General features: G+C 42.5%; 1 protein-coding gene across 9 annotated transcripts in view; it reads left to right on the top strand.

The window, feature by feature from the left end:
- Nucleotides 1–16114, top strand: part of TMEM164 (transmembrane protein 164) — a 240633-nt gene that overhangs the window by 141668 nt on the left and 82851 nt on the right. For all 9 annotated transcript variants that reach the window (XM_084870516.1, XM_084870512.1, XM_084870509.1 and 6 more), the window contains one exon: nucleotides 193–259. In XM_084870516.1, coding sequence (XP_084726642.1) covers nucleotides 200–259 — 60 coding nt within the window. In that variant the 5' untranslated portion in view covers nucleotides 193–199. The remainder of the gene's footprint in view (nucleotides 1–192; nucleotides 260–16114) is intronic.

Raw genomic sequence — 16114 nt, 5'->3', positions numbered from 1 at the left:
GCTGCTCTTCAGAACATTTCAGTTAATACAAAATATGCAACTTTTCATTTATAGTGCCCATGTGCCAACTCAAATGCTCTTTTACATGGAGAGCCACTTGTTTACATTCTCTCCCATATGGTGTGGCAAAACCTGTCTGCCTCTCCATCAGTGTCTGTGTGTGACCTAGACTTTATTTTTCTTCTTCTCCAGGCTACAGATGCACATGTTAAATGGAGCTCTTTTGGCTTTGCTGTTTCCTGTGGTAAATACCCGGCTGGTAAGTAGTTTCTTCAAGAGCATACAAGCAGCATACAAAGCAGCATTTGCTCACTACTTCATTATGCATTGCTTGTCCTCATCTTTAGCTCATGTGCCCATGTGAGTGTTAAAATATCTACATATATTTTACCTTTAAATAACATAGGTTTGAACTGTGCAGGTCCAGTTATATGTGGATGTTTAAAAATAAATAACGTAAAGTACTGTAAATGTATTTTCTTTTCCTTATGATTTTAATAACATTTTCTTTTCTCTAGATTACTTTATGGCATATTATACATAAAACATACAAAATATGTGTTAATCATCTGGTTAGGCTTCAGTAGGCTATTAGTTAAGTTTTTGGGGAGTCAAAAGTTATACATGGATTTTTTTTTACTGCATTGGGGGTCAGATCCCTAGTCCCTGTGTTGTTCAAGGATCAACTGTATTTAATGTTCAGATTTGATGCAGCCCTGTTTGGATCAGTAGAACATGATGGAAATAGGAGCATTTTGTGGAACTCTGAGGCTTGCAATAGTTTCTGGTTTAGGCCAGAATCAAGGCAGACCACAAAGCCTATGGATGCTTTTGGAGAGGTTTTGTAGAGAGAAGGGAGACTATTAAACAGAGGATTCAGATGTTTCTAAGTGTCTCTAGTGTGAACTCAATCATGTTGAACCAAGATAATCTGCTAGGGAGTTTCAAAGCTTATCTGCTTTGCCTAGGACCCCTTTGGGCAAGAATTAGATTCCTTCCTTATTCTTCTAAACCCACAGGGAAGTCTGGGCCACACACATCCCCTGTGGCCAGCAGGTAGAATTCCACTGTGGCAGGAAGCTGAGTGTTAAACCCGCAGAGAGAGAAGCTAGAGCTACAGAGTGGGGTAGGAGGGCTCTGTGTTCAGCGTCCCACCTATGGGAGTCAGAGGGATTAGTAGGCAATGTTAGAAAGCTAAGGGAAGAAATCACTGATAAATCCTTCCTTTTGCTTTCCATTTGCATGATTTAAGTTTGCCTCAAGCATTAAGATCACAGTTTAAATCTCAAGATGATAATTGTTTTTCTTTAGATAACATAGTTTTACAAGGTATTTTCACATAACAATTGTGTAATGTAGATAGGGCAAGTATTATAGCCTTTCCTCACAGAGAAAGAAACTGACATTCACACACTCACGGAGCTTAAGCCTCCAGAGCTTATGAACACAGTTATACTCACTCTCTCTCTCTGAAAATTTAATCATTCCCTCTCCACAAATACTCATGTATATTCTTATGATTGTCATACTGTTCTAAATGCATATTATATATCAACAGAAATTAAAAGAAAAATTATTCATTTAAGCAGTGGTTTTGAACCCTCAGTATGTTCTAGGCTCACCTAGGGGTACTTTAAAAACAACAAACTGATGAATAAAACAATCAAAAAATTCTGAATGCCCTGTCTCTCTCCCCACTACCCCCGATTACAGTTCTGAATTTTTGACCTGTGATGCAGCCTGGGTACAGTGTTTTAAAAAGTCCTTCTAACATGGAGCTGCAGTTAGAGCCACTGATTTTGTGCAATGGTTCTGAAACAATATCCATAGCATTCACCTAAAGGAATGGCTGAAAAATGAGGTTTGCTAGTCCTGGCTGGTGGCTCAGTAGATTGGAGTATAGTTCCATGCACGAGAAGGTATCATGTTTGATTCCAGTCAGGAAACATACCCTCCCTCCCTCCCTCCCTCCCTCCCTCCCTCCTCCCTCCCTCCCTCCTTCTGTCTTTACCTCCCTCCTCCCTCCCTCCATCCCTCCCTCTTCCTCTCTCAAATCAATAAAAACATATCCTTGAGTCAAAATTTTTTTTTTTTAAAGAGGGTTGGCAGACCCCATCCCCAGAAAGTCTGATAGAGAGGGTCTGGGGTAATGCCGATTGCTTGAGCTCTCAGACCAGTCTTGGAAAATCAGTGTCCTAGTCACTGAAAATTCTAAGTTACTTGTGTGTAACTCAAAGTGTGGTCTGATGATCAGCATCAGGTGACTGCTGCTTGTTAGAAATGCAGAATTTCAGGACCCACCTCAGACCCACTGCATCAAAATCTGCATTTTAACAGGTTCCCCTGGTGGCTTATATGGATGGCCTGGCTCCTTTCTTCCAAAGAGCACAAAGTACCTTATAGGTTGACCATTCAACTGCCAGAAGAGGGAAACACAATGGTGAAAGAGGGCAGGCCATATAATACATCTTTGAACAACATTGCTTTCTTGAGATGCTGTAGGAACTTAACTCCTACACGCCCCCCCCCCTCCACCGCCCCCATGCATGAATTTCGTGCACTGGGCCTCTAGTAGAAGATAATACCCAAGAATAGTGTTAATCAAACAAATTGAAAACACATTTCTTACTGGCTCAGGTTTGGAGCTGGAGCTCAAGTTACCCCCTGCCTGTGGTGGTAACCTGCTAAGGCAAGGAAGTGTATTCAGTTCTATTTTTTCATCTCTCAAATCATCCTGCTACTGTTTTCTCAGGAGATTTCCATGTCTGTAAAGATATTGCTATAATATATGTCTGCTATTTTGCTACCTATGGAGTCTTGTAGGATTTTTATAGTTTCCTGTCTTACATTTAAGTCCTTTAGCCATTTTGTCTTTGTTTTTGTGTATGTTGGTTTCATTTTTTTGCATGTTATCTGACCAAATTTCACAGCACCATTTATTGAAGAGACTGTCTTGACTCCACTATATGTTCCATATTTTCCTCCTTTGTCAAATATTAATTGAGCATCTTGGTTTGGGTCTATTTCTGGGTTCTTTGTTCTTTTCAATTAGTCTATATGTCTGTTCTTGTGCCAGTCCCAGGCAGTTTTGAGAACCGTAGCTTGGTAATATAGTTTGATATCTGGTATTGTGATCCCTCCAATATTGTTTTTTCTCAGGATTGCTGAGGCTATTCTGGATCTTTTTTTTATTTTATATGAATTTTTGGAGAGTTTATTCTAGATCTTTGAAGTATGCCATTGGTATTTTAATGAGGATTGCTTTGAATCTGTAGATTACTTTGGGTAGTATGGACATTTTAATGATGTTTATTCTATAAATGCATGAACATGGTATGTTCTTCCATTTGTTTATATCTTCCTCTATCTCTTTTTTCAATATCCTGCAGTTTTCCGAGTACAAGTCTTTTACCTCCTTAGTTAAGTTTATTCCTAGAAATCTTAATTTTTTTTGGTGTAAATGGGATTGTTTTTTGTTTCTTTTTCTGTGAGTTTATTATTAGTATATAAACAGGCCATAGATTTCTGGGTGTTAATTTTGTATCCTGTTACATTGCTAAATTCATTTATTAAGTCTAGTAGTTTTTTGATGGAGTCTTTGGGGTTTTCCATGTACAGTATCATGTCATCTATATAATAAAAGCCTAAGCGACCTTTATGACAGAACGACCAGAATGACTGTTCCCTGTGAAGTTTGATGCAGGAGCTGCCCCCTGGTGGTCAGTGTGCTATCACGCTAAATGCAGGAGCTGCCCCTTGGTGGTCAGTGTGCTACTACAGGGGAGCACCACTCAGCCAGAAGCCGGGCTGAAGGCTGGCAAGCACAGTGGTGGTGGTGGGAGCCTCTCCTGCCTCCTCAGCAATGCGTGGTAAGGAGCAGTGAGCAGGCAACTGAGGAATGAGGGGTGCTGGATTGCAAGAGGGCGCAGGCTGGGCTGAGGGACCCTTTCTCCCCTAGTGCACAAATTTTGTGCACTGGGCCTCTAGTTTTACTTCTTCTTTATTTCTTCTTCTTGTCTGATTGCTATGGCTAGCAAGTTTAGTACTATATCGAGCGGGAGTGCTGAAAGTGGATATCCCTGTCTTGTTCCTTTCCTTAGGGGAAATGAGATTAATTTTTGCCCATTGAGTATGCTGTTGGCTGTGGGTTTGTCATACATGGCTTTGATTATGTTGAGGTATTATCCCTCTATTCCCACTTTGCTAAGAGTTTTTATCAAGAAAGGATGTTGGATTTTTTGTCAAATGCTTTTTCTGCATCAATTGATAGATTATGCGATTTTTACCTCAGTTTGTTTATATAATATATCACATTTATTGACTTGCAGACATTGTACCATCCTTGCATCCCCAGAATAAATCCCACTTGGTCATGGTGTATGATCTTTCTAATGTAATGCTAAATTTGATTTCCTAGAATTTTGTTGAGGATTTTAGTGTCTAAGTTCATTGAGGATATTGGCCTGCAATTCTCTTGTTTTGTGGTATCTTTATCTGGTTTTGGAATTAGGGTAATGCAGGCTTCATAGAAATAGCTTGGAAGTTTTGCTTCCTCTTGAATTTTGTGTCTGGGGAGGATAGGTTTTAGTTCTTTGAATGCTTGGTGGAACTCCCCTGTAAAGGTGTCCCGATCAGTGATCTTGTTTGCTAGAAGATTTTTGATTACTACTTCAATTTCTTTGGTCGTTATTAGCCTTTGCAGGTTTTTTCATTCTTCTTAATTGAGCTTTGGGAGCTTGTATTTTTCTAATAATATTGTATTTCCATTTAGTCTAGGTTGTTCATTTTGTTGGAATAGCATATATGTTATAACATGTTCATAGTATTTTTTCATAATCCTTTATATTTCTCTGGGATCGTTTTTTACTTCACCTCTTTCATTTCTGATTTTGTTTATTTGGGTCTGCATTCTTTGCTTCTTGGTGAGCCTGGCTAGAGGTTCATCAATCTTGTTTATCCTTTCAAAGAAGCAGCTCTTGATTTTGTTGATCTTTTGTATTATTTTTTGTTTGTTTGTTTGTTTTGTCTCTATGTCATTTATTGCCACTTTGATCTTTTTTATGTCCTTCCTTCTGCTTACACTGGGCTTTTCTTGTTGCTCTCTTTCTAACTCTGAGTTGTAGGGTTAGATAATTCATTACCATTATTTCTTGTTTTTTGAGGTAAGCCTGTAGAGCTTTGAACTTCCCTCTCAAGACTGCTTTTACGGTTTCATAGATTTTGGATTGTTGTGTTTTCATTGTTTATTGCCAAGATACTTTTTGTTTCTTCTTTGATCTCTTTGCTAACCCAATCATTGTTTAATAGCATTCTATTTAGTCTCCAGGTTTTTGATTTTTTTCATTTTTAAAAAAAATATACTTTATTGATTTTTTTCAGAGAGGAAGGGAGAGGGATAGAGAGCTAGAAACATCGATGAGAGAGAATCATTGATCAGCTGCCTCTTGCACACCCCCTACTGGGAATGTGCCCGCAACCAAGGTACATGCCCTTGACCGAATGGAACATGGGACCCTTCAGTCCACAGGCTGATGCTCTATCCACTGAGTCAAACTGGTTTTGGCTCATTGCTTTTATTGTAGTTGATTTCTAAGTTTATGCTATTGTGATCTGAGAAGATGCTTGCTATGATTTCTATCTTCTTGAACTTAAAGAGACTTTGCCTGTGACCCAATATGTGGTCTATCTTTGAAAATGACCCATGTGCACTTGAGATGAATGTATATTCTGTGGCTTTTTGGTGACATGTTCTGAAAATTTCAATTAATTCCATCTAATATAGTGAGTCATTTAGGTAGGATTAATGTTTCTTTGCTGATTTTTTGTGTACTAGAGGATTTATTCAGTGGTATTAGTGGTGTGTTACAGTCCCCTACTATTACTGTATTGTTGTCAATATCTTTCTTGATACCTTCCAGAAGATTTTTTTTTTTTTAATGTATGGGTGCTCCTGTATTGGGTGCTTATATATTTACCAGAGTTATATCTTCTTGTGGAATTGCTCCCTTTAGTATTATGAAGTGGCCTTCATTATCTCTTGTTGTGGTGTTCACTTTGAGGTATAATTTGTCAGATATAAGTATTGCTATCCCAGCTTTTTTATCATTTCCATTCACCTGAAGAACCTTTTTTCCATCCCTTCACCATAGGTCTCTGTGAGTCCTTTGTTCTAAGGTGGGTTTCCTGTAGACAGCATATGTATGGGTCATGTTTTCTTATCCACACAGCTACCCTATGTCTTTTCATTGGCGCATTTAATCCACTTACATTTAAAGTTATTATTGACTAGAGGCCCAGTGCATGAAAATTCATGCTCTGGAGGGGGTGTCTCTCAGCCTGGCCTGTCCCCTCACAGTCCAGAAGCCCTCAGGGTTGGGAGGTAACCCGGCGACCAGGGGAAGGTGACACCCCATCACACCTCTGCTGCTGCCACTGCCGACAGCATAAGCCTCAGCTGGCGCTGGTTTCCTGAGCCTCGGACAACCCTGTGTGCTTGTGCAGCTGCATCCGAGGCTTTCCTGTGCCTTGGGTTGTTCCTGGGTGGATGGGCAGTTCCATCCGAGGCTTGCCTGTGCCGCCGTCTGGTCCTGGGTGCCTGAGTGGCTGTAGGAACTGGGGGACTCCGTAGGCATGCACATGGAGTGGCCAGGCCTGCCTTGGGTTGGGCCCAGCCTCGCCATGTGCCTGCCACCCTGGCGGGGCTGAGAGGCCTGGGTGCTGCCATCTTGTGGCTGTGGTACTGCCATCTCTGAGGGCAGGGCAGTCAATTAGCATATTCCCTCCTTATTGGCTGTGGGCAACTTCATCTTTGAGGTCTGGGCAATCAATTAGCATATTCCCTTTTAATTGGCTGTCGGTGCCATCTTTGTGATGGTGTTAGGGTCAGTTAACATATTCTTTCTTTGTTGGATAGATAGGAGGCGGGTCCCAGCAGCTTTTCCTCAAAGCCCAGAGGAGGCGGGGCCTGGTAGCTCCTCTGCGCAGCCCTGAGGTCAGGGGGACTGGTGCTCCTCCATGTGGCTGGAGGTGGGGCCTGGGGACACTGCGCAGCCCAGAGACAGGGTCCAATGGCTCCGCACAGCCTGGAGGCTTTGCATCGTGGCAGCACTCCGAGACTTTGCACTGTCCCATGGCACTCTGTCCCCATGGGGCAGGACTCTGGGACTTGGGGCCTTCCCACAGAGTGGTTGGGGTCCCAGGTCTCCTGTGATTTGGTACGCTGGGTCACTAGTATAATAATAAAGTAATATCAAGTAAGAACAAAAATTATACTTTATTAAGTAAAAGATTTTAAAAAAGTGAAGTAGTGAACATTTTTCATTTCCTCTACTGTTCTGCGTGGCTCAGCTATTTCCTGTCAGGTAGTCAGCACAGTGTTGAAGTTCCCTGTGATTCACCACTACTCTGTGTCATAAGTCACAACCTTGCTTTCAAGCAGGCAGGATCCCTCTGCTCACTTTGTTTCTCTGCCTGTCTTCAGTTGTATTTACACAAGAGTCAATTTCTGACACAATCCCTGGGTGGCAGAGTTTCTGTATTAATTTCTGGGACTAAATGACCCCTATAACCAGTGTTTAGATTCTTCTTTCCCTGCTGCATTTAATACTGGATTGGAGGGATGGACTGACCCAGAGCTGGTTTTCTGCTCGTGTCTCCTTATTCTGATCCCCAGTTTCCACCAAAACAACTTTCCCCTGCAGTCTTGGTGAGTGTTTTAAATTGGAAGATCCTATGCACTGGACTTAGCAAGCAAAAGCAAGGAAGTTAAAAAAAAAAAAAAAGTCAAAGGAACCAAGTTGACTCATGTCTTTTCCCCCTGGCACTGCGTGGCTGGTATAGAACTTTAGGCTGCCTTACTGGGCACAGTTTCCAATGGTTGTGGCCTCATATCTAGAGTCTCCTTCTGCAAGCAGCCCTGTGGACCCCCTTCCACATTCGAGGGCTACACTGACCCCAAGGGCTGCAGATTTGGTGGGGCACAGTCTTCCTCTGAAGCTTTAGTCCTCACTGCATGCGTTCCTCCATTCTGGATCCCAGATCTCACCTCTCTCCAGGAGATCTCTGACCTTTCCATCCATGGGTTGCCTCACCAGCTATATTTAATTTGCCAGTTGCGGGTGGGTGTTACTCAATTCAGCTATCTACTCTGTGAGAAGGCATAGGGCCCATCCATATACTTGGCACCAGGCACCACTTTGTCTCTCCCTGGACAAACTTTTTAGGCACCCACAATTTGGGAAGCTGAAGTCTCAGTGTTCGTGGGTTCACAAGTGAGGCAGCTGATCCCTGGGCAATGTGGTTGCAGGGTCCTGGGAGGTATCCGAGTTCTCCCTGGTTGAAGGTAAGTTTGGGCTTCTGATCACAACTGCTTTCCCCTTCAAGATGGCACCGTCTCTGCAGCAGAGCTGGCTGCTCCAGGAGAGACTTTAGCAATAGTAGATGCTGCCTGGTCAGGGGAACCTGGTCCATCAGTCCCCAACAGGTCTGTGGAATATAGCTGTCCCTCACTCACAAATACAGACACTCCCTGCATGTCCACATACTCTTCTTTTCCTCTCTCGCGCACTCTTGCAGTCTGCCGTCCCATTGGCTGCCATATTGGATCCCCACTAAAGTAATGCTTGTTAACATCAAAACTTCTTTAATAAGCTTTCCCTTAACTAGCAATTTCAATCATTCTGGTAAATAATTTTTTTGTAAATAATAATTCATTTTGTAAAATGAATCTGAGAAAAGCTTTACAGTGCTGGACATGTGTCTTGGCAAATGGCTTTGGTCTGGTTATTTTAAATGGTTAGGACCCCACCCCCTGGGCTACTTCTGGCTTTCAGGACTTTTATTTTTCACCCCCTTAGTTGAGCTTAGATTGACTTAAAATAAGGTACAGGAAGATAGGCAATTCTTTCTTAAGCCTGATGACCCAATTAGCAATTAGGCAGGAAGCCAGCCTTTGACTTTTGCCCTTCCTTTTTGGCCCTTTATATTTTTAATCCTTTTTTTCTTTGCTCATTAGCAGTAATGAGGAAGCAAGGAAAATAAACTGGACTAATTAGTGTGTGCCAGAACACAGCCAAACATACACTCACATATATAAATACAGAGAGAGGCGAGAGGGTTGAATAAAATTGCCACAGTCAGCTAAAGGATTGAGGGGTCATCAATGAATTTCCATGTGTTGCACTATGTCCTGTGACTCATTGGCATCAGCTAGAGAATGTCCAGGTTTCAGTTCCTCCTGATTCTCCATGTTAGTGTCTGACATTTTAGAAGAAGAAACGTGTATTCTGATGGCCCTTATTACAAGTAAGTAATCTTTACTGCCAGAATTATATAGAAGGTTTCTTTCTTGCTTCAAATGAAGCATCTTAAGGGCATTTTTTTTCTTAGAGGGAAGGAGGGGACATGTATCATGGAACTATTGATTCTTAGATGAGTAAGGAGCTAAAAACTTGTCTTGTCTAACCTTATATCTTAGAGGGGTAATTTAAAAGACTTGCTTAAGAAGCCAAAGTGGGTGCCTAGAGAACTCAGATCTCCTGACTCAGACTTCAGAGCTCTTTTTGTGTTGTCTGACTGAAATTTGGGGTGAGTTTTGAATGCTAATGAGTCAAGGTGCTGGAGATGTTTCTTATCTTCACTCAATCTGAAAGAGTTAGGTCATAGGCTTCTTTGAGAAGCTGAAGAGGACCATAAGACTCTTCCTAGATAAATACACAAATACAATTTGCATATAGTTTCACTAAGGATACTCGGACCGTCCTGCCTTTCTCCTTACATTCATGGATCTCATATTAAGATACCCCTGCTCAAGCTGTCAGTAGTCCAGGGCTTGGAGAATAGATGTGCTGTCTAATTTGTAAGCTCTTTGTTATAGTCAGTGGCTTTTTGGTTTGATGGTGATGCCGGGTTGTTTTTTTGTTTGTTTGTTTCTTCTGTTTTGTTTTGTTTGTTTTGTTTTATGCCTGTGACTTTGCAAAGAACATCATATATTCCAGGCTAACCCACCTTCTGGAAAATGAAAGCCAAGAAGTGGGAGCTAAGTAGGGTGCCTGGAGAACCTGGCTACATATTAGATTTTCAATTACTGCTGTTACTTTGCAAAGCCGGTGGTATGGCCCTCAGAATGAAGCATTGTGCTCAACCTGCATCCCCATCTCTGTTCCTTTTGCCCTCTGAGACCCATGAAAGTTTTTTTTTTCTTTTTTTTTTTCTGAATGTGGACTGTTTTGAGCAAGGGAGATTGGAAACAGAAAAGAAACTTAAGACGTTAGATTAGCTTCCTTCCCAAACCAAAGACTAGTTGTATTTGCAGCCATCTAATACAATAGTAATGAAAAGAATGATAATGATTTTTTTTCATAAAGCTTCTTTCTTCTAACAGACCAAAAGCCTAGAGTATATTATTATCTCATTATTAAAATTGCCCATTTTTGTGTATCCCTGCTGATCTATTATTAGTTCTTTTGTCCCTCCTTTATGATACCTCCCCTTTTGCTAAGTACTTTTTTTCTTAGGTGGTTCTTTTGAATTTTTTGAACTCTCAGATTGAGTGAAAGAGGTTAGTAATGATGTTCATTACTTGGGAAGCTACTCACCACCCACAATCACCTCAATGTTCTTGGAATGCAACTTTTTCCACTGGCACACCTTGTGCTGCTTAGGAAACTTTGCTGTCACCAATGCAAATAGGCTTGAGAATCTCACTCTTGCTAATTGGCACATTGAAATGTGCTAATTGACCTAGAAAAGTTATTTCTGTGACTGGCAATTTTAGCTGTTTAAAAAAGTTATAGTTTGGAATTTGGACCTGAACTAGGGACAGAATGTCCCTCTGCTTTCTTGAGAGTACTTAAAACATAAAAAGCTTGGTTTCAAAACAGCCCTTAGCTTTCTGAATTCATTTGGGAAAAATTGTGTCTCAACCTACAAAAGCCAGTACCTTTCTGGTCAAATGAGTGCAAAGTATGTGAGTTTGTAGAAGGTTGAGAAGAGTCTGGAGTTCCTGGTCCAAATCAAATTATGGGGACTACCCTGGAATGTGTAGTTGCTACCTTATCTTAAGGTTCATCTTTGAGAGTCTTGCATTCTCCATGAATTCAGCCCCATCACACCAGTCAATGCATAGTTGTTTTTCAGAAACAAATGCTTTTATTACTCCCAGCACAAAAAGCAGAATAGGATTCATGTGATATCTACTTCCCTTGTCCCCAAGCCACAAAGGGAGTGGAGTGGCCCAGGTAAAGGCTATGCATGCCATGAATTTGAATATACAGAATTTTATCATGCACTTGTCTGTGTCAAGTATTGTGCTAATTGTTGCAGAGTATGAAGAAGTAGGCATAGTACTTTTCTCCCCCCCCCCACCCAAGGAACTTGCAGTTAGAAATCCTATCTAATAGAAGAGAAACATGCAAATTGACCACACCTCTGTTATGCCCACAAGCCACTCCCACTAGCCAATGAGTATGCAAATTAATCCAACCAAGATGGCGGCGGCCATTGAGCTGGAGCTTGCAGAAGGCTTGGATTTCCCTGGGAGATGGAGGAAACCAAGCTTCCCTGTCTGCTCTGGCTGGCCCTGGCTACCAAGTTTCAATTCTAGAAGATAAATAAATCTCAGATACCTGCTTCCAGTGGGCCCTGGCCTCTGCTCAAGGAGGTGCTGAAAAAAAAAAAAAAAGAAAGAAAAAAAGGAGGGGCTAGGAGCCGTCAGCCTCTCACCCAGGTTGGCCAGCCATCCCAGTGGGGACCCCCACCCTGAAGGAGGTGTGGCCAGCTTGAAAACAGCCCTCAGCCTGTCATCCAGGCTGGCCACCCCCCCCCCCCCCAGCAGGGACCGTCACCCCATGGGGGCATGGCTGGCCTGCAAACCACCACAGGTTCCTCACCCAGGCTGTCCCATGCCCCAAGGAAACCCCCACCCTGATCTGGGACACCCTTCAGGGCAAACCAGCCGGCCCCCACCCATGCACCAGACTTCTATCTATACTAATAAAAGGGTAATATGCTAATTAGACTGGGAGACCTTCCAGGAGACCTTCCAGAAATTCTGGACAAAGCCATGGTGGCGGGGCCCAGTTAGAGGTGGTTAGAGGCCAAGAGGGGAGGGCAATTGTGGGTGATCTGGCTGGTGGGGTCAGAGCCTTTGGGGTAAGCAGTCCAGCAGGGGGGCCAGTTGGGGGCAAGCAGGCTATCAGTGGGGATCATTGGAGGTGATCAGGGCAGCGGGGGAGTGGGCAGTTTGGAATGAACAGGCCAGCAGGAAGGCAGTTGGGGGCATGCAGGCCAGTGGGGAGGGCAAGTGCGGGTGATCAGGCCACCAGGGGAGGCAGTTGGGGGCGAGCAAAGTTTCAGGGGGCAGTTGGGGGTGAGCAGGCGAGTAGGCAGAATGGTTAGGGGCAATCAGGCAGGCAGTTAGGTGAGCAGTTAGTCCCAGATTGCAAGAGGGATGTCTGACTGCCGGTTTAGGCCTGATCCCTATAAACTGGCAGTTGGACATCCTTCGAGGGGTCCCAGATTGGAGAGGGTGCAGGCTGGGCTCAGGAACACCCCCTCTCCCATGCACAAATTTTGTGCACTGGGCCACTAGTATAAGGCATAAATGCCTGGAAAGATATGGCAATATTAGAGTCAAAATTGTGAAAAAGGGAAATCACAAGGCAATTCAGGCTTAATAGCTAAATTGCAATTGTTCCAGAGTTCTAAGAAATGGGAAGAGGATTAGTATTAGCATTTACAGAGCACCAAATATGTACCAGATAATTTAAATATTATTTAATTCTCACAAGAACTTTATTTTACATATGAAATAACAGGTTCAGAGACCATAAATGACTTGTTCAGAGTTACATGGTTTGTAAATGCTAAAGCTAAACCTGTGCACTTTGAACTCTAGAACACTACCTCCTAGAATGATCATTAAATGGGCCAGAAAGGCTTCATGGAAAAATAAAGCCTGAACTGAGCCTTGAAAGAAGATTCGAATTGCATGTACATCGTAGAGGAAAGAGGCAGTTCAAGCTAAGAGAATGCCATAGCCAGTAGGAAACAGTCAAGTCATCATTGAAATTCTGAAGAGTAGGATGGAGAATCCTGAATTCCAGTTGTATATATAGACTGTCATTTATAAGCAAATTGTCAGAAGACACCCTGTGACACTGCTTCTGTTACATCTTTTAGCTCTTATACTAGTAATGTTTAGATTTTACATGTATTTCTTACCTTTTCCTTCTCTACTAATAAGAATTCCGTACAAGTATACAGGTATATGGGACTTTACAACCAGAATAGTTCTTTCACAAATGTCTCAACCTAGAGTAGTTAAGAATATGGACTCGGGAATCAGATTCCCCAGGCTCATATCCTGGGTGTGTGTGTGTGTGTGTGTGTGTGTGTGTGTGTGTGAGAGAGAGAGAGAGAGAGAGAGAGAGAGAGATGTGATCATGAACTTGGGCAAGTTCTGTGGGCCTCAGTTTTCTCATCTATGAAATGGAGGTGATAATAGTGCCTACCTCCAAAAGCTGTTCTGAGGATTAAATTAATTTGTGTAAAGCACATAGCACAACACCTGGCAAATAGGAAGCCCTTAGTGTGAGATATTAATTATTAGTCTTTGATTTTCAAAAAAGCCCTATAAAGTGGGTATTAGCATCTGCATTTTATAGAATAAAATTTAGAAAGTTGAAGTAACTTGCATATGGACACACAGAAATCAACAGAATTGGCCTGAGAACTTTTCTCTTCTGATCCCAAAGCTCATGGTTTTTCTTCTTCCTCTGTCTTAATTATTTAGATTGATTTTCTAGTATTAAGCCAAATCAACTCCTTGTGGTAAATTTTATATAGTATCCATTAGAGATTGGGGGACTGATTATACTTTTAAGATTTTTTAAATAAGAATAATTCATGATGGGAAACCAAGATGGTGGCATAGGGTAGACACCCAAATGCAGCCTACCACAACAAATTTGAATTTAGAACTGGAAAACAGGGGAAACATCACCCTGAAGCGCCGGACGGCTGGCTGAGAGGAGGCTCTGCCATCTGGGAAGTAGAGAGAAGGCATGCTGAGCGTCAGGAACTATGAAGGTGCAGAGAACTGTGTGCGTGAAAAGGCGGCTGCCAGACTTCGCTGCTGGCTTGCTTGTGGAGCGCGGAGAGGCAAGCTGAGTTCGCTGCTGGCTTACTCCCTGTGCACGGAGAGGGCAGACAACTAATGTGCGGCTGGCTTTCTGGTTCGGGAGGAAAACAGAAGCATCCTATTGCTCTGATAGATGGCCCCAGACAGGGAGAGGCCAGACTGTCAGGCAGTGGGCAGAGATCTCTTGGAGGTGTGTGAAGCCAGCGGCCATTACTGCGCGACTCAGATATTAGACCATAATAGGGAGGGGCTGACCAAAGTTTGTCTGCACCACCCCGAGACTTCACCCCATCCAAGCAGAGCACAGAAGCCCTTCCAGTGGCTAGCTTCCTCATTCGCAGCGAATAGGACTCTCCTAGGGAGGAACAGACAGGAATCCAAAGCTTGTCTGCCCCATACCAAAGAGGTGCATGTGCCTGCAACCAATCTTGTGGGATTCAACAAAGCTTGTCTGTGCCACCCCGAGACACTGCCCTATCCAAGCAGAATAGAGACACTTCTTATCCTCATAGCCAATTGGCTTGGAGATCAACACTTCCCAGTGATACCAACAACAAGCAAGGCTTAACAACAAGACTACACACACAGTCCACAAAGGGCTACACCAAGACTATCCACCGCAGGTAACTGGGAGGCTGACCCACTGAACAATATAGGACACCTTAGCACACAAAGCCACCCTACGAACTCAGGGAAGCTGTGAAAATGCCGAGACAAGGAAACAGATCACAAACAAAAGAAATGGAGGACAAGAAGCGACTGGATATAGAGTTCAAAACCATGCTTATAAGGTTTTTCAAGAATTTCCTTGAAAAGGCCGATAAAATAAATGAGACCTATGAGGATATGAAAAGGGATCAAGTAGAAATAAAGAATACCTTGTCCGAAATAAAAACTATTATACAGAGTCCTAAAAACAGAATGGAAGATCACACGAATCAAGTCAAAGATTTGGAACACAAAGAGCCAGAGGAAACTCCTCCACAGAAGCAAGAAGATAAGAGAATCCAGAAAGTTGAAGATAGTGTAAGAAACCTCTGGGACAATTTCAAACGAACCAACATCAGAATTATGGGAGTCCCAGAAGAAGAGAGAGAGCAAGATACTGAAAGAATACTGGAAGAAATAGTGACAGAAAACTTCCCCCACCTGGGGAAAGAAATAGACTTACAAGTCTAGGAAGCACACAAAACCCCAAACAAAAGGAATCCAAAGTGGACCACACCAAGACACATCATAATTAAAATTCCAAGAGCAAAAGACAAAGAGAGAATATTAAAAGCAGCAAGAGCAAAGCAGGTAGTTACCTATAAAGGAGCACCCATACGTTTGTCAGCTGATTTCTCAACAGAAACCATGCAGGCCAGACGGGAATGGCAAGAAATATTCAAGGTGATGAATACCAAGAACCTGCAGCCAAAAATACTCTACCCAGCAAAGCTATCACTCAGAATTGAAGGCCAGATAAAGAGCTTCACAAATAAAACAAAAGCTAAAGGAGTTCATCACCGCCAAACCAGAAGTATATGAATTGCTGAAGGGGGTTCTTTAGGAAGAGGAAGAAGATAAAGATAAAAATTAAGATAAACAAATATGTAACTATCAACAAGTGAATCTAAAAGCCAAGGGAATTAAAAAACCTGATGAACAATATTAACTGGTGAATATAGTAGAATCAGAGGTATGGAAGGGGAGTGGACTGACGATTCTCGGGGAAAAGGGGAGTGGGGGGTGTGGGAAGAGCCTGAACAAAAACTGTGCACCTATGGATGAGGACAATGGGGGGTGGGGAAAGGGCAGAGGGTGGGGTGGGAACCTGGTGTAGGGGAGCAATTGGGGGGGGGAGTGAAAGAGGAACATTTGTAATAATCTGAACAATAAAGATTTATTTAAAAAAAGAATAATTCATGGTAATTTGTAGCCTATTCAGTCAGAGGAGTATGAAGAGAAAGCTAATCATGATACCCCCACCAA

Source organism: Pipistrellus hanaki (genome assembly GCF_964339955.1).
Source record: "Pipistrellus hanaki genome assembly, chromosome: X".
Lineage (NCBI taxonomy): Eukaryota > Metazoa > Chordata > Mammalia > Chiroptera > Vespertilionidae > Pipistrellus > Pipistrellus hanaki.
The sequence above is the reverse complement of the archived record's forward strand: the minus strand, read 5'-3'. Positions and strand labels throughout refer to the sequence as shown.